The sequence below is a fragment of the Solanum pennellii genome, chromosome 5 (genome assembly GCF_001406875.1).
Source record: "Solanum pennellii chromosome 5, SPENNV200".
Classification (NCBI taxonomy): domain Eukaryota; kingdom Viridiplantae; phylum Streptophyta; class Magnoliopsida; order Solanales; family Solanaceae; genus Solanum; species Solanum pennellii.
The window spans coordinates 2,549,399-2,571,265 of record NC_028641.1 but is presented as its reverse complement, the minus strand read 5'-3'; the positions used below and the strand labels follow the sequence as shown (position 1 = coordinate 2,571,265).

The 21,867-nt window shown below is 31.7% G+C and overlaps 5 protein-coding genes across 6 annotated transcripts; 2 read left to right on the top strand and 3 right to left on the bottom strand.

The window, feature by feature from the left end:
• The first annotated feature begins 1,088 nt into the window (after positions 1 to 1,088).
• LOC107020649 (beta-1,3-galactosyltransferase GALT1) lies at positions 1,089 to 7,125 on the top strand. 2 transcript variants are annotated; one of them, XM_015221100.2, is made up of 9 exons: positions 1,089 to 1,238; positions 1,958 to 2,150; positions 3,377 to 4,228; positions 4,861 to 5,081; positions 5,211 to 5,492; positions 5,709 to 5,837; positions 5,908 to 6,087; positions 6,282 to 6,389; positions 6,532 to 7,125. In XM_015221100.2, exons 3-9 carry the CDS (start codon positions 3,469 to 3,471, stop codon positions 6,739 to 6,741), a joined length of 1,890 nt encoding a protein of 629 aa, XP_015076586.1. In that variant the 5' UTR covers positions 1,089 to 1,238; positions 1,958 to 2,150; positions 3,377 to 3,468; the 3' UTR covers positions 6,742 to 7,125. The 2 variants fall into 2 exon arrangements, with proteins under 2 accessions (XP_015076586.1, XP_015076587.1); XM_015221101.2 differs by having other exon boundaries at positions 1,111 to 1,238; positions 1,965 to 2,150.
• Positions 7,126 to 9,123: 1,998 nt separating this feature from the next.
• On the bottom strand, positions 9,124 to 10,397 carry LOC107019201 (protein DMP8-like). Its single transcript, XM_015219763.2, has 2 exons — positions 9,847 to 10,397; positions 9,124 to 9,431 (listed from the first exon to the last, which is right to left on the bottom strand). The coding sequence occupies exons 1-2, from the start codon at positions 10,296 to 10,298 to the stop codon at positions 9,206 to 9,208; spliced, it is 678 nt and encodes a 225-aa protein (XP_015075249.1). The 5' UTR covers positions 10,299 to 10,397; the 3' UTR covers positions 9,124 to 9,205.
• A 638-nt stretch (positions 10,398 to 11,035) lies between these two features.
• LOC107020651 (50S ribosomal protein L18) lies at positions 11,036 to 14,044 on the bottom strand. The gene is made up of 5 exons (XM_015221103.2): positions 13,862 to 14,044; positions 12,893 to 13,143; positions 12,682 to 12,776; positions 11,457 to 11,609; positions 11,036 to 11,370 (listed from the first exon to the last, which is right to left on the bottom strand). The coding sequence occupies exons 2-5, from the start codon at positions 12,999 to 13,001 to the stop codon at positions 11,215 to 11,217; spliced, it is 513 nt and encodes a 170-aa protein (XP_015076589.1). The 5' UTR covers positions 13,002 to 13,143; positions 13,862 to 14,044; the 3' UTR covers positions 11,036 to 11,214.
• Positions 14,045 to 14,080: 36 nt separating this feature from the next.
• LOC107020650 (E3 ubiquitin-protein ligase MPSR1) lies at positions 14,081 to 14,862 on the top strand. The gene has a single exon (XM_015221102.2). The coding sequence runs from the start codon at positions 14,122 to 14,124 to the stop codon at positions 14,740 to 14,742; it is 621 nt and encodes a 206-aa protein (XP_015076588.1). The 5' UTR covers positions 14,081 to 14,121; the 3' UTR covers positions 14,743 to 14,862.
• A 3,551-nt stretch (positions 14,863 to 18,413) lies between these two features.
• LOC107018939 (myb family transcription factor PHL8-like) lies at positions 18,414 to 20,478 on the bottom strand. The gene is made up of 5 exons (XM_015219537.2): positions 20,121 to 20,478; positions 19,929 to 20,005; positions 19,603 to 19,835; positions 19,242 to 19,311; positions 18,414 to 18,977 (listed from the first exon to the last, which is right to left on the bottom strand). The coding sequence occupies exons 1-5, from the start codon at positions 20,257 to 20,259 to the stop codon at positions 18,465 to 18,467; spliced, it is 1,032 nt and encodes a 343-aa protein (XP_015075023.1). The 5' UTR covers positions 20,260 to 20,478; the 3' UTR covers positions 18,414 to 18,464.
• Positions 20,479 to 21,867: the final 1,389 nt, after the last annotated feature.

The following is a 21,867-nucleotide window of genomic DNA, read 5'->3' as shown; positions in this document are numbered from 1 at the left end:
AGGGTATATGTGAGCCATTTGTTTACAAGTAGAGGTATATATGAGCCACTTTTATAACGAGGGGTATATCAGCTCTAACTGACAAAGTTGAGGGGTATATCAGACCCTTTTCCCTTTTAAAATTTATTTTAAAATATCAAATATTCAAAATAAAGTGACAATTGTTCGAACTTAGTCACGTTAAATTTTATTTAGTCAAGTCATAATTGTTACAACATTGAGCTTTGTATATTTACAAAGTCTAACATATATTAATTGATAAAAAAAAAAGTACTAACATATAAAAATTGAACATAAGTCCATGGTCAATATTTTTGGTCTTTATTATGACGATGCAAAAAAAAATAAAAATAAATTAAATAAATTCTTATGAAATATGAAATAAATTTGTTTTTAATTTACTATAATGTACTAATAATAAAATAGAAACGAATATGCATTATTTTCTAACCATAACTAACGTCCTTATAATTTATTAAGATAAATTTAGTGTAATTAATACTTGAATGATTTTTTATTTTATTTTGTCTCTCTCTCTACCTCTTAAATGAGGTTTGAAGACCTTATTTAGTTCGAATTTATACAATATAAAATTATTTTTTATCAATATTTTCTATTTTTATTTATTTAAAATAATTTTAGTTAAAAGTAAAAAATATATTAACTATCTCTAGAACGATGTGTAAGTTGGATTCAAAATATTATGAAACAATCTAATTCATGATTGAGGATAACGTCATATCGAAAGGACTCGAAAGAATACACTTTTAAAGTATATGCTATTATGTCCAAAATAAACGTTGAATAGCATATAAATAGTAAGATTACTCTAAGATAACTACTATTCTAATCCAATTTTTCAAAGCTTAACGTAAATAATAATAATATCTTTTTTTAAAAAAATTTAAGATAAAGGTTAAACGAGCCCGTTCGAACGATAAAGGATGGTCGATTAAAACTAATTGATTAGTTGAAATGTATTTTTCCTCCGCGTTCCTTTCGATTTTTCCTTAATTAGGCGTAAGACTAGAAGTCAAGTTCAAGCGACAGCGATGCAACAACGGGCCCATATATAAATCATTTTTCTCTCTCTAATTTTTTTTTATTTTTTTTATTTTTAAGCTTCTCTCTCAATTCTGTTTTATTTACTACTCTCTTTTAACTCTGGTTCATTTCTAGTGTTTCACAAAATCTAACTGTTTCTTCAACAAAGGATAATCATTCTCATCATTCTCTAGGTACGTTTTTTTTTGAATTTTTGATAGTAGAAACTAGAAAGTGTGTTTGCAACAGTGTAATTGTTGATATATTTTGACTGGAATTTTCCATTGTTACTGTTGATTTTGCTGCTTACTTTTCAGTTTTAAGCAGTTCGATCTGTACATTTCGGGAATACTGTTGAGCTACGCTTCGTTTTTATCGGTATTCAGAGTTTTGAATGCTTTGAAGTTTGGATTTAAGTTTGATTTTTCGAGTTTTGCTTGTAGTTTCTTCTAACGAAGTACGTTTCGGCATTTTTTAAAATTTTTCTTTACGGTTTTGATGGTAGAAAATGCTGGCGAGCTTTGCTTATGGCAGTTGTGATTGTTCAAATTTTTGTATGGAATTTTCATTTGTTACTGTAGATTTTGCTTTTGCTGCTTACTTTTCTGTTCGATCTGTACATTTCGGGAATAGTCTCGAACTGAGGCTTGTTTTTTCTCGGTTGTCACAGTCGAAGTGTTTTTAAGTTTGGATTTAAGTGCGATTTATTAGAGAACTGTTTGTAATTATTTCATTTTGTTTGGTTATGCTGTTTATTTTTACAGTTTCAAGCTCATCGATCTGAGCATTTTGGGAATTTCTTCTATTTTTTAGCTTCTCCGGCGTAATTGTATGCTTTTTTTTTTTGGAAGTTGAAAGTGTGTTGATTTTTAATAGCAGTTTTGAGTTTTAATCGGAAGTTTCTTCTGTTTAGCTTTCAGGTTTAAGCTGTTAGATTTGTGCATTGTGGTTCATATCGAAGGAAACTGCGGCACTCTAGGATTAGTTGCTCGATTAATGTGAATTTGCAGACCACAGTGGGTCTCTGGAGTCTGGAGAAGCAAATTTGTAGGCTTTTCTGGTGAATATGGAGGAAATGTACTTGTGTAAACTCTGAGTATGATTGAGTAAGATTTTTCTTTTGTTTTTTCCTATGTTTGATGCTCATACTTCTTCCATTTTTTATTCTGTTTATGTTAGGTATTTGCACTGTTCCGTTTTTCTTTGATGTTGTGTTTTGTTGAGATTGAGATCTGTAGTTGAAAAATGGCAGTTGAGTACTTATGGTGCTTGTACATTGTGCTGATCTAAATTGTTTGTCTGTTATGTTAATTGTTTATTAGGTAACTTCAGGTGCTGGCTTCAGCGACACATCTTAGTTTAAATACTGATAATTGAAGATTAAGCAGAATTTAATATAGCATTTGAGTGTTTAAAATCTTGGAAATAGTTATGAGTATTTAATTTCTCAGACGACAGGGCAAGAATCTAGTTATTATCTATCAAAATTTCCACTCTGTTATCTGTAATTTATACTTCGGATGTTTATTTTAGAGCATTTTCAGCTCTTCATATGCTCTAGATAAATATTGATACTATTCCTTTTCCTGATGGCCTTCAATGTTCCTCTCCATTTCTTTTTACTGGTACATGATCATGTTAATAGAAGTTAAATATGCTCAGGAAGGGACAGAAATTCATTAGGATTGTCAAATGGAAGGTTTATTGATTTTTAGTTATTTTATCTGAGAGCTTTTTTTTTTTCCTTTTTTTTTTTCTAACTAAGAATATCAGATAGAAAACATGATATTATCACCTTCATAGGACAAAGTAGGACAGCTATGATCCATTTGATTTTATATATAATCTTCGAATCTTTTCTCTTGACTTGGCTGGCCTTAGTGTGTTTGACAGACTTCTTTGTTTCTCTTGTCTTTGCTATTTAAGTACTACTGAAACTTCTCCAAGTTATATAAACTGCAGACACTGCTTCTTAGCTGCTCCCCTTACTATTTCTATGTATAGCTCGGAACAAACTATTCTGCATTCAAGTTCATACTATTGCTATATAATAGTGTGTGCTTTATTTGGTGTTCTGAAGAAACAAGCATCGTTTCTTTTTTACTTTTGCACTGTACTGATAACCTAAAGTGACTTACACTTGAGTCTGGACTCACATGATTAAGATTTGGTGTTGCACTTCAAGTTGGTTGTGGTTCTTTTCTCCTCGTTAGCATAGACTTACACTTGAGTCTGGGCTCACATGATTAAGATTTGGTGTTGCGCTTCAAGTTGGTTGTGGTTCTTTTCTCCTCGTTAGCATAACTAATCAAATTGTTATCATCTGTTGCAGGTGCTACTGTTCTATTGACTCTTGGGGCTCATCTAGTCTGACATTTGATGAATTAAGTGCTAAATGATTTAATAGTTGTACTGAGAATAGAAATGAAGAAATGGTACGGTGGTGTTTTAACAACATCCCTGTTGATGTTTTTGGTCCTGGGATACTGTGTGATGAGGAAACCTGTCAAGGAAAGCTATGTTACAAGTTCTCTCTACTTCAATATGACAAATCCCCTTGAATGGATAAATGCTATGGCTCCACCTGCAGCTCACCATCCAGAAAAAATTAATCAAGTAATACCTGCTGAGATTGTTGTGTCTGATCTCTTTATCAAGAGGAACCTGTCAGCTCCGGAGCAACAATCTTTGTCTACGTGGTATCAATTGAAAAGGTTAACTACTCATGATCTAGTTTTACCTAATGCTATAGAGGCGGTTAAGGAAGCCACTGTTGCATGGAACAACCTAATGAGTGCAGTAGAGAGGGACAAACTCGATACAAATGATAGTTCAATTAAGACAGGGAAACAGAAACAGTGTCCTCATTTTCTTAGCAAAACCAATGCTACTGAACTTGATGCTAGCGGCTTTAAGTTGCGGCTTCCTTGTGGTCTGACTCAGGGTTCTTCCATCACAATAATTGGCATTCCAAATGGTCTTCTTGGGAATTTTCGGATAGATTTGACTGGCGAACCACTACCAGGTGAACCAGACCCTCCTGTTATTCTGCACTACAATGTTAGGCTCCATGGTGATAAAATAACCGAGGATCCTGTAATCGTACAAAACACCTGGACTATTGCACATGACTGGGGTGAAGAGGAGCGCTGTCCATTACCATCAGATGAAAAGAGTAAGAAAGGTAATAGCTTTTTCCCTCTTCACACGAGAGAGTTCGTTCCTTGAAGTAGAAGTTCAAGCTTTGTAGCTCATTTTCCTACATTTCTTTCAACTCTTTCGACCGACTTTTTAGAAGCGATGCTGCACCCTCCTGTGTGACCAATTAACTTCAATCAAAATTTGGACATGCCTTTTTTGGAAATAAAGTTGTTATTATTCTTGAAGAAGATGTCACCTTTGGAGGTCTAGATCCTGCAAATATATGGGTATTTAAGTTGTGTGCTGATATTGTACTAAACATTCTGAAAATGGTCTGTTCTCTTTAAATACTTATTTTTCTTGGAACTTTTTTTTCAGTGTCTCTTCCCTGTAGATATTGATGATAAAATTGTCTTCCTCTTGTTAACCAACTTATTGACTTATTTTTCCATTGCTGCAAACCTTTTCTCCGATTTGTTAAAAGCTGATTGGTCTATTTCCTGGAATCGAAATGATTTCCGAAATTGCATTATCTCCTTTGCTCCTCTATTTTCTCTGCTTGATGAGATTTCCTTTTTCTCTTTTAGCCTCGTCTTTTTCAGCTTCAATGACGTCCTTAGTTGTTCACCCTGTGCTCGTTGCATTGTTTCTAACATTGTTTACGTTTTTCATCAGTGGATGAATTGGATCAATGCAATGGGATGGTGGGCAATGTCATGTCCACTCGGCATGTCATTGCAACAAATAAATCTAGCATGGTTCAGGACGGGGCTAAATCAAGAAAATATTTTCCTTTCAAGCAAGGATATCTGTCAGTTGCCACCCTGAGAGTAGGATCTGAAGGAATTCAGATGACAGTTGATGGAAGACACATAACATCTTTTGCTTTCCGTGAAGTAATTTTTCCCCCCATTTTCCTTTTCTCCTCTTTGTTTCCTCAGCATTTTATCATGGATCTTTCTGCATCATCATAATGGTTATCTGTTTTACTGAATCTTCTTTAATTTGGATATATATCTTATCAGACTTTGGAACCATGGCTCATAAGTGAAGTGAGGATATCGGGAGACATAAAATTAATTTCTGTTGTCGCAAGTGGTTTACCAACATCAGAGGATTCAGAGCATATAAGCGACTTGGAAGCCTTAAAAGCAGCTCCTCTTCCTCCACGAAAAAGACTAGATCTCTTTATTGGTGTATTTTCTACAGCAAATAATTTTAAGCGTAGAATGGCTGTCCGTAGAACTTGGATGCAATATGATGCAGTGCGGTCTGGACAAGTTGCGGTGCGGTTTTTTGTTGGCTTGGTGAGTGTTCTTTTCTTTGTACTCCATAATGTGACACTACCATTGGTTTAAAGGTAGTATAGTGTTCAATGCCGATGCTTATTTGTTCCTAATTACTGGATCTTGGGTATTAGGTGTCGTAGTTTCATGTTCTGCTGCTCATTAGAAGTCACATATTAGATTTCAATAACTGAAACTTCATTTGACAAGATATTCTTTGTTATGCATTTGCTGTAGCATAAAAACCAAATGGTGAATGAAGAGCTCTGGAATGAGGCTCGGACATACAGAGACATCCAGCTGATGCCTTTTGTTGATTACTACAGTCTTATCACTTGGAAAACCATTGCCATCTGTGTTTTTGGGGTAAAATCCTGTCTCTTCCTAACTCATGGCGTATCTCGTGCACCTCTTGTTGACATCATCTCTTGGACAGACGGAGGTTGTTTCTGCAAAGTTTGTCATGAAGACAGATGATGATGCATTTGTTCGAGTGGATGAAATCTTATCTTCTATGGAGAGGGTTAACACGACTCGTGGATTGTTATATGGACTTATTAACGCAGATTCCCAACCTCACAGGAGTCCAGACAGCAAGTGGTTTATCAGTCCAGAGGTGAATATCTTCGTCATTTATCTCATATTTCATAACCGATATCATCCCTTACTCTATTTTAGTGGTCAGCAATGACGACAGAGCATCTGTAATAGTAACAACTTTAATTCTCACTAATTTGATCATAAAATGAAATAACACATACTTCATCTGGTGTTTCATGTGTATTCAATCTTTTATTGATGTATGTATAGGAATGGTCTGAAGAAACTTACCCTCCTTGGGCACATGGACCGGGTTATGTCGTCTCCAGCGATATAGCAAAAACAATCAGCTTGAAACAGAGAAAAGGCCGCCTAAAGGTAAAGTGAACCTTTGTCTTTTTTACTTATTCAACTGTCATTTAAGTTGGTGAAGTTTACATGTGCAAATGTATCATTCAGTCCCTCAGGTCCTGTATCTCCTATTTAATTCTAAAATGTTACAAGTTCCTTGAAAATGCAGATGTTTAAGCTTGAAGATGTTGCTATGGGCATCTGGATTTCCGAAATGAAGAAAAAAGGGTTGGAAGTGAAGTATGAAAAGGAAGAGAGGATTTTTAATGAAGGTTGCCGGGATGGTTATGTAATTGCCCATTACCAAAGCCCTAGAGAGATGCTTTGTCTCTGGCAAAAGATTGAAGAGAAAAAACGAGCTTTATGTTGTGGTGATTAATACAAAATAGCTTTCGTCTGAGTTCTGAAGGATTCTTCTAGTGGCTGACCATGGACATGTACTTGAGTAGGTCGCGAATGAAGAGGCCAAAGTAATGCTTATACCACGTCGTTGTAGGAGGTAGAGTAGTTACTAGCATATTGATATAAGTAGGTGATTAGATTAGCTTGTTACATACATCATCATAGATTTGATTAGTGAAGATGTTGAGGAAGGTATCTGTATTATAAATAGAGTAGAGTGGGGCATTATACGTTGTATAGAGTACGGGTACTCTACGATTCGGTGATTATTTTGTATGTAAATCACAGGATCTCTCGTACCCATTATCGTTGAGTGATGGAGAGCATATTGATATATATATTACATTATATTCTGACGTTGGAGTTCTTGTCTGCATTACATCTTGTAGCTGTGTGGAACCTGGATATGCAGTGGAAGGGAAGGAGCCTAAATCGACCCAATGATGAAAAAAGGATTGAACAATTTAGCAGAGTATCATTTTATAGTTCACCATCTGGGGATTTGTATGGTCCATCTGGATGAACAAAAAGTTCACCTTTGAATCCCCTGCATTGAGGAATCTCTTGAATCTTAGCATCTTCTTCATTGCTTAGTTCCCAATCCAAAATTTGAAGATTCTCTTTCATTCTATCCTTGTTAAAAACTCTTCACTAGTACACTAACTCCTTGCTCATATACCCATCTCAATGCCACCTACAAATATCAAACAATTTATTTGTAACATTCTTCCATAGCTTTCCATGTTCCTCTTATGTCAAATGGAATTACATCCTCATTGGTCATCACCATTCTTCATCCTCACTGGCCAATGTATATGGTATAAGTCCAAGTAATCCATTCTTAGCCTCCAACAAAACATGTTATAACAACATATTCAGTATAAATTCACGTGTGAAGAATGAGATATACGACATATCTTACTCTTATCTTAATATTTATGATTGAGTACCCAAAAAGAAAGAGATTAAAATATGAAATTGAAAAAATAGATGAAGTATAATAATTTGATGCATGTGTATTGAGTTTGTACCAATAATAATAATAATAATTATCTATGTGAACTCCAAACAAGTTATGTTCACTTCATATAATCATGTTTCAATCCATATTATTAAGGAATTTCAATTTATGTAGGGTAGTTTGATAAGATACACAAAAAAAATTTTAAAAAAAAATGATGATTTTTGAAACTGATACTTTTAAATTAAATATGACATAACATTTATATGATTATAAGACTTTTGAAATATGTAATTTTAAATACATAGTATAATATTTGTGATTATGCAAATATTTCATTAAGAAAAAGGTGAAAGTTAAATTATATTATTTTCAAAATTAGAAAATAGTTTTTTTTTTTAAAAAAAATCTTGAGTGGACTTAAAAGGAATATTACCACATATAGATTGTTGTAAGCCTATGACACTATCTTTTGCTTTTATATATATTATTATTATTACTACATGGTAGGGGTCGAACCAAACGCCCACCCCATAGAAACATGTATAAGATATTGATCTATCATAACTTTTTATTTTATATTTTGGATTTAAAAATTAACAATATAAAAAAAAGTTTACGCGAGAGTTCTTTTGAGAGCAGGAACAACAAAGTCATGATGTGTTTCGGTACACCATAACTTAGATGTAATAAAAACATCTTCACGGCTCTCTATGAGTCCGGTTTGTATTGCTTCAACCACGGCTCGACCTAGTGCTTCCTCGGACCCATAGGCCGCGGTGGTGTCAAAGTGTCAATAACCGGCTTCGATAGCATCGATAAAAATTGAGACTAATTTGGTCAATTGGTGGTAGTGTTGGTTCTGTTGGTGCTGTTCCCATGCCTATTAGAGGCATTTCATGACCAGAATTCAACATAATTTTGGGACTATCATAGCCATATGACTAAGTACGTGCTTAATTGGAACGATACAGAAAAGATTACAGCTTAATTGATAATAGCAATTTTGAAATGTGTTGAGATTTTGGATGTATAAAATTTTAAATAGTTAACTTATCTTGTTGAAGTGATAGTCGAATTAAATTTAGCTTTGAAAATTAGTGAAATTTATGGCTCTTGAAATGGACAATTACATTTGAAATACTCCACGTGATATATTTAAAAAAGTCCAAGCAATAATATTTAAAAATCTACGAATCTAAATTTTAGTCTTCCAAAAAAAATCAAAAAGTATTTTTGCTTTCCTTCGCGAAGGGGAGTCTTGAATTAACCAATAAAGTTAATACAACATAACACCACTAAAGTTACTACTATGTAAGGAAGGTCATGATGAGTTAAGTCTTGAAAACAATCTCTTACAGAAATGCAAAGTAAAAGTACATACGTTACAGATCATCGTAATTCAATACAAGATAGATAGATTTAAATAAGTATCAGTCAACGTATATTACAATACATGAAAGAATATAAATATAGATATCTAAGCAGACATACATCCAACACCATATCTAGAATTAGGAAACACAAGAAAAAGTCCACTACAAATAACTCCAACCATTAAAGGAAAACTCCTCATAATTTCATCAAGTTCTTTAGCATGTCCAGGAAATAGACAAAGTGTCACTCTATGATCAGAAAATGCAATTGCCACAAACACCAAAACAGACATCATTGCATGTACAAAATCTGTCACTCCCACAATGTACCTAGTACAACCAACAAAAACAAAACGATGTCAACACACTAAATCAAAGAAAATAAAAAACATCGTAAATTTCGTCCATAATATTGAAGATTTTCCTATATAACTATCACATCTCATGGTGAAACAATAACTTTGAGGCATGAAATCGACTAATTAGTCCGAAACATGTCATGTTTTATGGTGAAACAATGACATTAAGTTGCGAAATCGACTAATTATCATCACTAAAAATAACCTTTCTATCTTTTGTCACAATCATAAAAAATTTCACAAATGAAAACTCTCTAGTAAAAAATAACTCATAGAAAAATAATGTTCATAACCAAAGGGCGATTTACAAAAATATTCCAACACAAATATCTCTTCTTTTTTTTATATAGAAAATAGTGTTTATGGCTAAACGCGATTAAATTTACCTTTCATCGTTTGGCACATCGACACCAAGTCCAGTCTTGAAAACTTTCAAACCTCTTGGTGTAACAAAACCATAGTAAATTTTACCATCAGGACCTCGAAAACTATCGGTAAAATGAAAGAAAAAACATGACAAAGTACAAAGTCCAAGTAATGTTAAAATCATAAATGTAGTAATTGGTGAACAATCTCCTTTACCAAATACTGAGGGAAGTAACATTTCAAATGTTAAGAGTGTTCCCGTTGGTAGAAAATTAACAAGTAATGAAGTTTTTGAAAGTGTTTTTTGTACACCATTTGCCATTGCTCTTCTTTTTTTACCAACAATTGGTAATGGTAATTCTGGGATTATTTCATCTTGTGGTAAATTAGTAGGATACATAGACGATGAATTATCGACACGTTTCGATGTACTGTACATTTTTATTCCAATTCCTTCACTAGTTTGCTCCATTTTTGTGGTTTTTGGTTGAGAAAATTGTGAAAGTTTGAATGAAGTTTTGATGTGGTTTTTTGGTTTATTTACAGTTTTTACATTTGAAATGTGTAGATAGATAGATAGTAAATCGTTATCATTGTATATATAGTATAGCAAACACTCATTTTCATTTTTTTTTTACTTAAGTAAATTTGTATTTATCTAATAAAATATCAAGCAGTTCTAGAGTTTTTGAATTTGAAACTACTTTATTAATATCCTAAGCAGTTTAAAGAATAAAAAAATAAATAAAAATAAGCAGTTTTAAAAATGTCAACCGAAAAGCATTTTTTTTTAATATTTATATTTTGAAAATATAAGGTTTTTGGTCAATAAATGAAAAAGGTTTTTAAGTTGCAGCAGAAACAATTTTTCTATGTTAAAAAAAAGCTAGTAAAAATTTACTGTTTTATTGAAAACAGGCTATTGATTTTGTTTTCTCTCTATTTTCTTATTCAGATAATGAATTATTTTCAAAATTGATCAGACAAAAGAAAATAGAACCTCGAATTTGACTATACTAAACCAAATAAGGATAAGTATTGATAACTCTGTCCATCAAAGTTAGAGTATGAAAAAAAAAAAATCTAGTGATTTTGTCTCTTCTAAGACTTGAACTTGACATTTCAAGTTTTCAATCCATTTTATAGACTATTCACACACATGATTAGTAGCGCGGTTCTATAGAATCCAAACTTTTTGAGATTGAAATGTATATAACATGTGCCAAATACCAAGTTTAGATAGAATTTAGATATACATCATAATCCACTCAGGTATTTCAAAACACACAACGTCTAAATTCTGAATTATTTCGCAACAATTTTGTAAAAGGTTAGAGCTCCAGATTCTTAAAGGCTATACAAAATGCACATAGAAAATATGGAAAGAGCTATTTGAACATGAAACCATGTCGAGAAATGGCAATCTCAAAGGCTTGCATTCTGTCTCCTCCAGCAAAACCATTTCGATCATAACATGAAATTTCATCGATGCTAAGATCAACACAAGCCTGCACTAGTTTCTCACCAACACGTTCCGCTGCTTCCTGTGATCAAGGGGGACAAAGTTAGGGGAAACGGGGATCATAAGATGAAATATCATCGATGGTCTCAATGTGCTGTAGATACTCACTATGGTGCTGCAAGGTGGATCACCGCGTATTGATTTTTGTAAAGTGCTTCCGTAAAACAAGCACTTCTTGTTCTGGTCATCTATCAGTGTAGCATACAACTGTTTTCCTGAGCAAAAGACTGAGAGTCTTGGTTTTTCAGGTGTGCCATTAAACTGCCAAAGACCGAAGAAAAAGTTTAATGATTAAAGTAAATCAATAAACTTACACATATATGCTTTTCTTGTTGTGATTGAGTGAGCGAACGAGCAAGTCCATCAAATGATTTTAGAGAATAATTAAGATTAAACATTGCATTCGGGAACGAAAATGGACAGTAGATCAAGAATACAGAACACACCAAATGACGTTTCAAGACATCTTGGAACATGTCCAAAGATGTGAAGCAAGAGCAAAGGTACAAATCACCTATTCCTACTAGATATAGAGATATGCAATGTTTTAAATGTCGCGGTGTAGGTAATATGACATGAGTGTCCTTATAGACGAGCCATGTTGTCGAAGCCTGATGGTCTTTATGCAACGGGAAAGCATTAAATAGTAATCCATTAGGCAAGAAGCCAAGAAACCAATAAATTCTTTGCATTTACCTTCTTCAATTATGTACGCTTGTTCTGTTTCTAAGCAGAAACGATCAATCTGTGCGATCTTAAAGCCAAGTTACATAAATCAGTTTCTTTTTTCTATCCGAACACCAAAATATTGCAATAAAATACATCAGCACCAATCTTCTGCACTACCATTCCTTAACAACAACAACATACCTAGTGTAATTCTATAAATAGAGTCTGGGGAGGATAAGATGTACGTACACCATAGCCCTATCTTTATGAGTGTAGAGAGGTTGTTTCCAATAAACGCTCCACTCAATAGAGAAGTTATTCAGAGAAGCATTGCAAGAAGTAAAAATGACATGATATAAAGCAAAATGAAGCAATAGATAGTTTAAGCACATTAAAGAAAAGAAACCACGCGATTACTAAACACTATTACTAATAAGGAGAAGAGGATATAGGGCTAGCCCCCTTGCCTCTCACACCTAACACGCGGCCACACTCAGCTACCTACCGACCTTCCTACCTTCCTATCTAGGGTCCTTAGTAAGCTGAAGTTATAACACAGAAATGTGGCTACATTAAATAGCATATCATGCCTCAAATTTGAGACTAAACAGTATTTTGCTGGGCAGAGATAACAAGAGCCATAATTTTAACAAAGGTCACATACCTTCTTTCGAATTCGCCTATTTCGAAGTTTAGCACTCTCAGTCCTAGAATTAGCTTTAGCTGTAGCTTGAATTACCAATGGCTTCATGTTTAAGCCTATAAAGTATAATATACAAAGCTAAAGTACAAACCAGAACAAAAATTCTAATACTAAAAAACATTATTATCTAATAAAGCTATAAACTTTAGAGCAATTGACCATTAAAACTTACTTTTAATTTGGATAGGAAGAGTGGTATATGAGTGATTTATACAAATCCCAAAGAACTCACAATTCTTGATTTTTAGTGAACAAACATTACCCAAAGCCATTGTTGCCATTCTTTAAGGCTAGTTTTTTTCACTTGCTAAGAGAAATCAAAGCAGACCCATTTCTCAAAAATGGACATTTTTGGTGCCTCACTCTTTGGGGAATTTAATCAAACAGGTTATCTGCAAAAATACCTTCTTCCCATGGCACACTCTGTAGAAGATAAAAAGAAGAGAATGAAATATTTTTTAGACTCAAATCTCAATTAATAAGTATATGGTTTTTGGGCTGGATATAAGCCCAAAATAAGCAAAGAAAGTTGTAGGCCATGAAATTTTTCGAAATTTTATGATTAAACGTGTTTTTTAGAGTTAAATTCTGGAGAAAAATAAAAAAATTAATCATGGTCAAACACCATTTAAATACATGCAAAATATATTTAAATTATTTTTTTAATTGTCTTAAACAGGTCAATTAGCTCAAAGTTAAAATTAAAGAATTATAAAAAAAGATGAATGTAATATTTTTGTACAAACTAAAACAGAGGAAGCATATAGAAACTATAGCATAGGGACGAGGGTATTGAATTTATATAATGTTACAAACCAATAATAATACTACTATCAAGTAATTTGACACATAATTTGTACAAATATTATTAGATAAATCTCAAGCATTGATCACTACGCGCGTTTAAAACATACAGTCAAATGACAAAACTGAAAATCTCATTACGTTAACAGTTGCTTGACCGTTGGACGTGTTTAAAACATACAATCAAATCACAAACTAAAACCCATACGTGAATCTCATTACGTTTTGCTAGTGCCTCGCCCCAAGCCAATTTCCAAAACTACCCTCTTAAAACACTAATATTTACGAGTTGACAAGTTCAATGGTGCTGGACCATAGAATGAAAGTAAAGACTCACTAGTATTAGATTAGTCCCTCAAAAATATCTTCTGCCATCTGTCTCAAAACTCAAAAGGATAAACACTAATTAATTAATTAATTAATTAATCAAAAATCATAAAAATCAACAACCACAGTTAACCGTCTACATAATTCCAGAATCTTCCACGACTTTCTGTGTGCTTCTTTGCTTCCATTATATCTTCACTCCGTCTGCGACAAGTAACTCTCTATAGTGAATCTTCTTCTCTGAATTTTTCAAAAATATCGTCAATTTTAATGGCTTTCGAATCAGAATCAGAATCATCATTGATGGAGAATTTGATGAATTCCAGAAACAGAGACTCTTCTTTGTTTTTACCTTTCATTTTATCCATTACGAACAATTCAATTTCATCAAATCCAGATGAAGAAACAGATGAATCAACAACTCGATCTGAGTTTTCCGATCGGATCATACTTGTAAACCCGTTAACCCAAAACATGATCGTCATGGAAACACGTTCATCTACTACTTTAGATTCATTTCTGAACGAATTGATGAGCAAAGAAGGTCAACCGCCAGCTTCCAAAGCATCAATTGATGCACTTGAAAGTGTTGAGATTTGCGAAGAAGGAGAAAAAGGGGATTGTTCTATATGTTTGGATGATTGGGAAATTGGCGAGATAGTGAAAGAAATGCCTTGTAAGCATAGATTTCATGGCGATTGTGTTGAAAAATGGTTGAAGATTCATGGGTCGTGTCCGATATGTAGGTATAAAATGCCTGAAGAAAATGGTGAATCGAAAAATCGAGGGAGGAGGAGAGAGATTTGGATGACTTTTTCAAGTTCAGAAAATCATAATAATCATACAGTTTCAGCTAATTTTAGTTCAGAAAATGATCATGATCAAGCTTAGAAAAAACTTTTCATGTTTGTTTTTTGGTTCAAAATTTGCAGTTTTTTTAAATAATGTTATTGTACAGAGGCACATTTGTTTGTTGGATATGGTAAAATGGAGGTTTATATTTTATTTCGTTATTCTATTTTATGTATTTTTTATGATAGAGATGTGTGATATTATTTAGTGATTAAAATTGATATGATAAACTCAAATATGAAATGAAATAATTAGATACTTAGCTAGCGTTTGGCATAAATTTTTAAATATTCTTGGTAAATATTATTTGAATAAAAATTTGGGTGAAATTTCACCTTTTTAGAAAAATATGATTTATACCCATAAGTTTTAAAAACTATTAAAACTAAATATAAGTTTATATTACAAGTCAATCGTTACAACAATAACAAATAGTTTCCATCACACTAGAGCAATGTGGTAACTTGAATCGAGTGCAACAAGTATCATTTCATACATCGTGAAGTAGATGAAGCACATGATTTTATTACCTTGAGTTAATTTTTCATCATTTTCATCAATAATCATATCATTATTTAATATTCACTAAATATTTCATCACTATTTTGGTGTTCATGTAAAAAAAATTATGTAATACAACACAAACAACTATTATAGAGGGTATTTTTATAAAAGACAAAAGTTTGGAGTAAAGTTTTTATTTTCAGAAGATCCCAAATAATGAGATTTGGCCCAAATACTAGAAAAAACTAGTATTTGGAAATTTGGGATATTTGCCAAAAATATTTGCCAAATAATGAAAAATTGTATGGACAAACATTATTTGCTAAGTTTTTCCCCAAATATTATTTGGAAAATTTATGGCCAAACGGGTCCTAAATTGGAGTTTGATGGTTATGTATTTAAGTTATGTAGCATTTCATTTGAAAAGTCCTTTTTATTAAACTTGAGACTTTTAATAATGGTCAAATACATAAGCAGATTTCTAAATCATCGTTGTCTGATGTAGAACTCAGATTTATGAGGGGTATTGATAAAGGATATATATGTTGTTTCACAATTTATTAGTTCAATTGATAGTGAAAATATTCGAGAATAGTTGTATTTTACTTATGTCATTTGAACACATTAGAAAACAAATGAGACTAACATAGTTTATCTTCATTCTTTCAGTCAAAATTATTACAATTCGAACACAGTTGAAGGCATTTACAATAGAAAAGCCTATCAAAATCATTCAACAGTGTTCTAAATAAACAAATTATGGGTGATTCAATGATTTAATAGAAAAATGACATAGTTGAGATACCCGAGAGAAAAAATCCAATAAATTTAGAAATCTATTTATATATTTGACCTTTAATAATTAAGAGAAAAACAACATTATAGTTTTACATAATCTAGAAAATAAAAACCCACTTTAGGAGGATTGTGGGACTAAACCTTGCACTAATTTAGGTTGTACTAGGAGATCAAATTTGAACCTCCAAATTTAGTATAAAAGCTCATTTTTTGAAAACTTTGTAGTGGTTATATTTAGTTTTTTCCACTTAAAACTTGGTCAATAGCCTATGACCTTTAAGCGTAATATATAAATATGTCTTTTAATTTGATTTTAGTTCATACAAGTATTAAAATTTGTATAAAATTGAACAAAATAAGCACACATGTTCTATATGACAACTTTGATCCTACGTTGTGTCCTGATATATTATGTTAAGTAGAACTCATGTGCCTACTTGTTTAACTTTATACAATCTAAAATGTTTACATGTAGACACCTCAAGTTAGATGATAAATGTGAAATGAAATCAAGTTAAAGAATACATTTATACATTATGTCACAATAAAATATCTATTATAATTTAACAATTGAGATTAGAAAGAATGAGGTGCACATAAATCTTACTCTTATTTTGTGATTTAAAAATTAATTCTAATAGATTGCTTTTATAAAAAATTAAGGCATGAAGAGAAAGAAGAAATTATGAAGACTTAATAAGTCAAACTATTGGAGAACTAAAGGTTCAATTTAGCTTTATTGTGTTATTGGGCTAAGATCATTTGGGTTTCACAAGATTTTAATTCATTTAGGCCCTTTTTGGGCTGATATACCACTTCAACTTTATCTTGTTCATGTTTCTCTCTCATTTTCTCTGTTTAATTTTGTATACCACTTTTCAAATATTCTCATGTGTTTTAACCTGATTTTTGGTTATATTTGTGTTTTTTTCCATTATTAAATTAAAGTAACAAAGAAAGAACACTCTATTACAACAACAATAGTAGTATACTCATTGTAATTTCACACGTGGCATCCGTAGAAACGCAGCCTTATTTTTATCCTACTAAAACTAAAAAGATTATTTCGAATAAACCTTTTCACCAAAAGAAAGAAAGAATCATTAGGTGGTTACAAAAAATTGTTCACTTGACAATATTTGACAAGTGACAAACACATTAAACTACAATAATAGTGTAATTACTCCTTTTGTACTAATTTATGTGATATTTTTTTATTTTTAAGATTCAAACAATTTAATTTTGACTAAAAATTCGTGTATCGAATCTTTAAATTTTTTTAAATGACATTTATATTTATAAACTAAGTAAAAAGTATTATAAGTCACAATAATTGACAATTAAAATACTATTTAAAAGATATTTATAGTCAAAGATAGACTTATTCAAATCTCGAAATCTGAAAAGTATCACGTAAATTGAATGGAGGGAGTATTATTATTATATTATCTGTCCTTAGCATTTTCTATTGTCCTTGTTTACTCTATTATTCATTTGTATTGATTTCTAAAACAAAATTACTAATAAATATTCTTTTTTGGTGTATTTTCAAGTTCCTTGCTTGCATATTTAGAAAAGCATATGAAAAATGGAATTCCTAGAACATATAGATTCTCCAAGTTTAGCAGCTCATATGCACCTGAGTTAGAAAAAAAAAAAAAAAAAGAGAGATGCCATTTATCTATACATATTCTCTTGAGTTGTTTTGCACCTATGGTAGAAGAACTTCACTTTGAATAATCTTTCAACATCATATTCATTTTTTTCTTATATCAAATTGACTATCTAACTTGGCCAACGTAAACTCGTTCATATTGTCGGTTTCAAGTCTGGATAAAGGTGGGATGATTGTTGAAGGTCAATCAGAAAATCCTATAAAATAGAAGCAAGGGTACATACAATTTTTCCTCCCCAGACTTCTCGTATGAACTTATACTTTTTTATTTTTGTTATGTTTATTATGTAATACACTTTATTTCACATTATTTCGTTATTGCTATTGCTTTCAAATTTATATCCCCTTTTCTCAAACTATTTAGAATGCGTTATTTATCCCCAGGACCTGTTACAAATAGTTTCTCTATCTCTACGAGTTATTAGAAACATGTAATCTCACAATATAATCTGCATATACTTTAGTCTCTTCGGACCTCACTTATGAAATTACATTACATATGTTATTGTCAGATTAACCATGTGTTTTTTTTTGGACTCATTCTCTGCAATAGAACAGAATCATGTACTTTTAGTAAATGTGAAACAGGGAAAACAGAGTTGTTACTTGTGAATTTGTGCTTGTTATATCCAATACCTATCAATATGGATATACTTTGAAAAGTTTTTTTAAGTTTCATTCACAAAACAATATACATATTGTTATTATTATTATTATTCTATAAACAACATTATTACCTATAGGAATCAATGACTTTTTATATAGAACAAAAATAAATACAATACTAACTATACTCATTCAAGTCTATAACTTTTTTAACATTTTCATCATACTCATTTGGACATTTTCTGTTCAAATCAATTGTCTCCAAATATCTTTTAGCAGATGATTGTTCATCACCACATATGTTATGTCTACTTCTTTTTTTCCCTTTACTTTCTTGATTCAATGGAAGTCCAATACAAGTACTATTCTTGTTGTTCCTTGAGTTATTTTGACCTTCCTTTCTTGCTGAGCTCTCTGAAGATGTTAACGAACTTTCAATCGAACACAAGATTCCTTCTTTCGATGTCTTATTCTCTATGTCTTTCGAGATTGAACAATCGATTTCTGTTAGTGAAGAACTTGGACAACATCCCATGTTAACCATTGAAACTAATTGTGAGAGTTCAGCTTTAGCAAGTTCAACTCCTGAAGAAGTACAACCATATCCTGCTAGTGTCTCTTGTGCTTTTTTTAAAACGGATTGTAAATACTTGCCTTGTGCTTCAATCCTAAGTTGTAAATGTCTTTGTACCTACAATAACTACGTCTCAATCCCAAGAAAGTTGGGTTGCCAGTTAAAATTTTGTATGTATTGTGAGGATTCATCATGACTAGTAGACTAGTTTATGTTGATATATAGTGGTGTAACACACCCCTTATGACGAACAGTGTAAAACTAGTCAATTTATGATGAATCATCCTCGAATACATACAAAATTGGAAATATCTTGGAAAAGTATGCACATGTAAATCAAGAAGATATACATATATATATTTTTTTAATTATAAATTTTACCTCAATTTGTTGATGAAGTTTCCTTTGTACATCCATTTGCATTTGTAAAGCTCTTGCAATTTGGAAACTCCTGAGAATTTTTTTTATTTTTATGTTAACTCGCGTTTGAGTATAGATTTTGAATCAAATTTTGAAACTTTATCTTGAAATATCTGTTTGACCATCAAATTTGATCAGACTCAAAAAAAATGGCTCGTACGACTTTTTGGTACTTCCACACACAAAACTTTCGAATTTGTTTTCCCGATGTAAATTGCATGTTTAAACACAACTACAAAAACTCAATTTTTTAAAGTTTCAACTTCAAAATCTACGACTAGACGGGATCTTAATATTGCATTCAAAGAGAAGAAATCATTACTCATTCATATGATTTTGAGATCCATCACATACTCCCAAGGATAACTTATGATCACTCTGAGGCAACTCTTTATCAAAATAAGTCCTCTGCTTTAAGCCTCTGGAGATTTCATTTCCCTTTGTATGATCATCATCATCATCATTAGGTACTATTTCACACAAATCCAATTTAACTTCTTGTTTGTTCTCATCAAAAGATTGATCAGTCACAGAACTTTTTCCTAGACGATATTTCTGTACGACGACAAAAACCAATAATTAGTGTATTTTCAAAGGATCTGATAAGGGTGTGACAACATTTTTAAAGAGTCTGAGTAACATAGTTACCTGTAAATGGCTCTTGAGATGATATAATGTTAGTCCATGAATGTTCATCACTCTCATCAATGATTTTGGTGTAGCCTCTACATTATCAATAAAATAACAAATATTTAAATTTGCAACAAGAATAAGTTGTTGCACGTACGTCAGTTGACAACAATATTTTTGGAGGATCCGAGCTGGTAAAAAAGTACTTACTATCTGGACCTCCTAGTTGAGAGACTGCATCGACGAACCGTTGGTGGAGATCAGGAGTCCATTTTAGTCTAGGCTTAGCATCACTTGATAAAACTAAGTTCATATCTTTATTTTGTTGTGCATTTTGATGAAGAGCCATGTTTTTTGATTTATTACAAGGTAGAAATGTATGTGTATTTTTTGAATTGAAACATGTAGAAAAGAGTACTTTGCTTTTGTGTGTGTCTGAAAAATGTGGCAACTCTTATAGTTGTATATATAATTGGGAAGTTTGTTAAGGGTGTCCCATGTTGTTTTTCTCACTCCATATCTGGAAACATATGTTGTAAGGGAATATATGCTCTCCTATGAGCTGTGGCCCTTCTTTTCTTCCATTTCCCATTTCATATCAAACTTTTTCTTTATAAAAAAACATTTTTCTTGAGTTTCCAAGTCATTTACCTTATCGCACTATTTTGTCGTAGTTACTGTTTGTTTGTTTTTCAGAATGTTTTATCATGTTTTTATAGTATTTTGTTGTAATTTCTTTTTTTGATCTGCTTTGATATGTTTTCCTATAAATCAAACGTTTATCAGAAACAATTTCAGTACTGGCTACCTCTGGGGTACAATTTGTATACATTATTACCTTCACAAGACCTCACTTGTGGGATTGATACTTATGATATTTCTTTTTTCAGTCTGCTTTAGTATGTTTTTTCTTGAGAGGAGGATGCATCAACAACGTAACGAGCTTGATAGAGATAATGTTTGCATGCATTTTATCCTCTTTAAAATCGACTTATAAAATTTCACAAAATATGTTGTTGTTGATATTAGCGATCTATTCCCTCTGTCCCTAATTACTTGCCACTTATCTTTTTTTAGTTGTCCCGAATTACTTGTTCATTTCGACAAATAAAAAAAGGACAAACTATTTTTACCCATTATACCCTCAACTAATTAATTTGAAAAATATTGAACTTTTTAAAAATCTTAATTTTTTAACTCATTCTCTTCATAATTATTAAGGGTAAAATAGTAAATTCACTATGTTAATAATTGTTTTCTTAATAGGTGTGTCAATATAAAAGTGAACAAATAATTAGGACAGATGAATTATTAATTTAGTAATTTTTCCTCTCTTTTGTTTAAAACTGCTTTGTCATGCTTTTTTTAGTATTTTATCACAATTGACACTTCTGATATTTCTTTTTCCAATCTGCGTTAATATGTTTTTTCTTGAGCCAACGGTCTATCGGCAATAAGCTCGATAAAGACAAGGTCTGAGTATACTTTATCCTCTCTAGAACTAACTTATAAAATTATACCGAATATGTTATTGTCGTTGATATTTAATAATTTTCTCTTTTCTCTTTGACTTGAAAGGGTGTGTGAGAGAGAATCTATGATTCAGCAAAAACAAAGAAAGCAAACACATTTCAATTTTGAAGTCTCAAAAGGAGAGAAAAGTAGAGGAAAAATAAATAAAGTTTATAATTTGTTTTTACCTTCTTTGTTTTTCCTTCTTATTTCTCTTTCTTTCTGCTTTGATTCCCCTACTGAAAATAGCCAGCCCCACCATTATATTTATAATGGAAACTAAACTTTTTTTAAAAATCTAAATATAGGAGGCTTTGATGAAAGCAAAAAAAAAAAACTATTTTTTGGTATTTCTTTATTGGAAATATTGATAAAAAGGGATTCTTTAAAATAATTATTTTCTTTGTTTTTTTTTCTTTCTTTCTTGTACATAATAATTTTCTTT

Excerpts from the sequence above, each read along its gene's own strand:
- LOC107020651 (XM_015221103.2), bottom strand. The coding sequence starts at position 13,001 with ATGGCAACAATGGCTTTGGGTAATGTTTGTTCACTAAAAATCAAGAAT. Across the intron at positions 12,777-12,892 it reads TCTTCCTATCCAAATTAAAA|GCTTAAACATGAAGCCATTG; the intron begins GTAAGTTTTAAT and ends TATACTTTATAG. Across the intron at positions 11,610-12,681 it reads ATAGGCGAATTCGAAAGAAG|TTTAATGGCACACCTGAAAA; the intron begins GTATGTGACCTT and ends GGTCTTTGGCAG.
- LOC107020649 (XM_015221100.2), top strand. The coding sequence starts at position 3,469 with ATGAAGAAATGGTACGGTGGTGTTTTAACAACATCCCTGTTGATGTTT. Across the intron at positions 5,838-5,907 it reads TTGCCATCTGTGTTTTTGGG|ACGGAGGTTGTTTCTGCAAA; the intron begins GTAAAATCCTGT and ends TCTCTTGGACAG. Across the intron at positions 6,088-6,281 it reads AGTGGTTTATCAGTCCAGAG|GAATGGTCTGAAGAAACTTA; the intron begins GTGAATATCTTC and ends ATGTATGTATAG.
- LOC107018939 (XM_015219537.2), bottom strand. The coding sequence starts at position 20,259 with ATGGCTCTTCATCAAAATGCACAACAAAATAAAGATATGAACTTAGTT. Across the intron at positions 20,006-20,120 it reads TCAACTAGGAGGTCCAGATA|AGGCTACACCAAAATCATTG; the intron begins GTAAGTACTTTT and ends TTGATAATGTAG. Across the intron at positions 19,312-19,602 it reads TCTCAAAATCATATGAATGA|GAGTTTCCAAATTGCAAGAG; the intron begins GTAATGATTTCT and ends AAAAATTCTCAG.
- LOC107020650 (XM_015221102.2), top strand. The coding sequence starts at position 14,122 with ATGGCTTTCGAATCAGAATCAGAATCATCATTGATGGAGAATTTGATG.
- LOC107019201 (XM_015219763.2), bottom strand. The coding sequence starts at position 10,298 with ATGGAGCAAACTAGTGAAGGAATTGGAATAAAAATGTACAGTACATCG. Across the intron at positions 9,432-9,846 it reads GATGTGCCAAACGATGAAAG|GTACATTGTGGGAGTGACAG; the intron begins GTAAATTTAATC and ends TGGTTGTACTAG.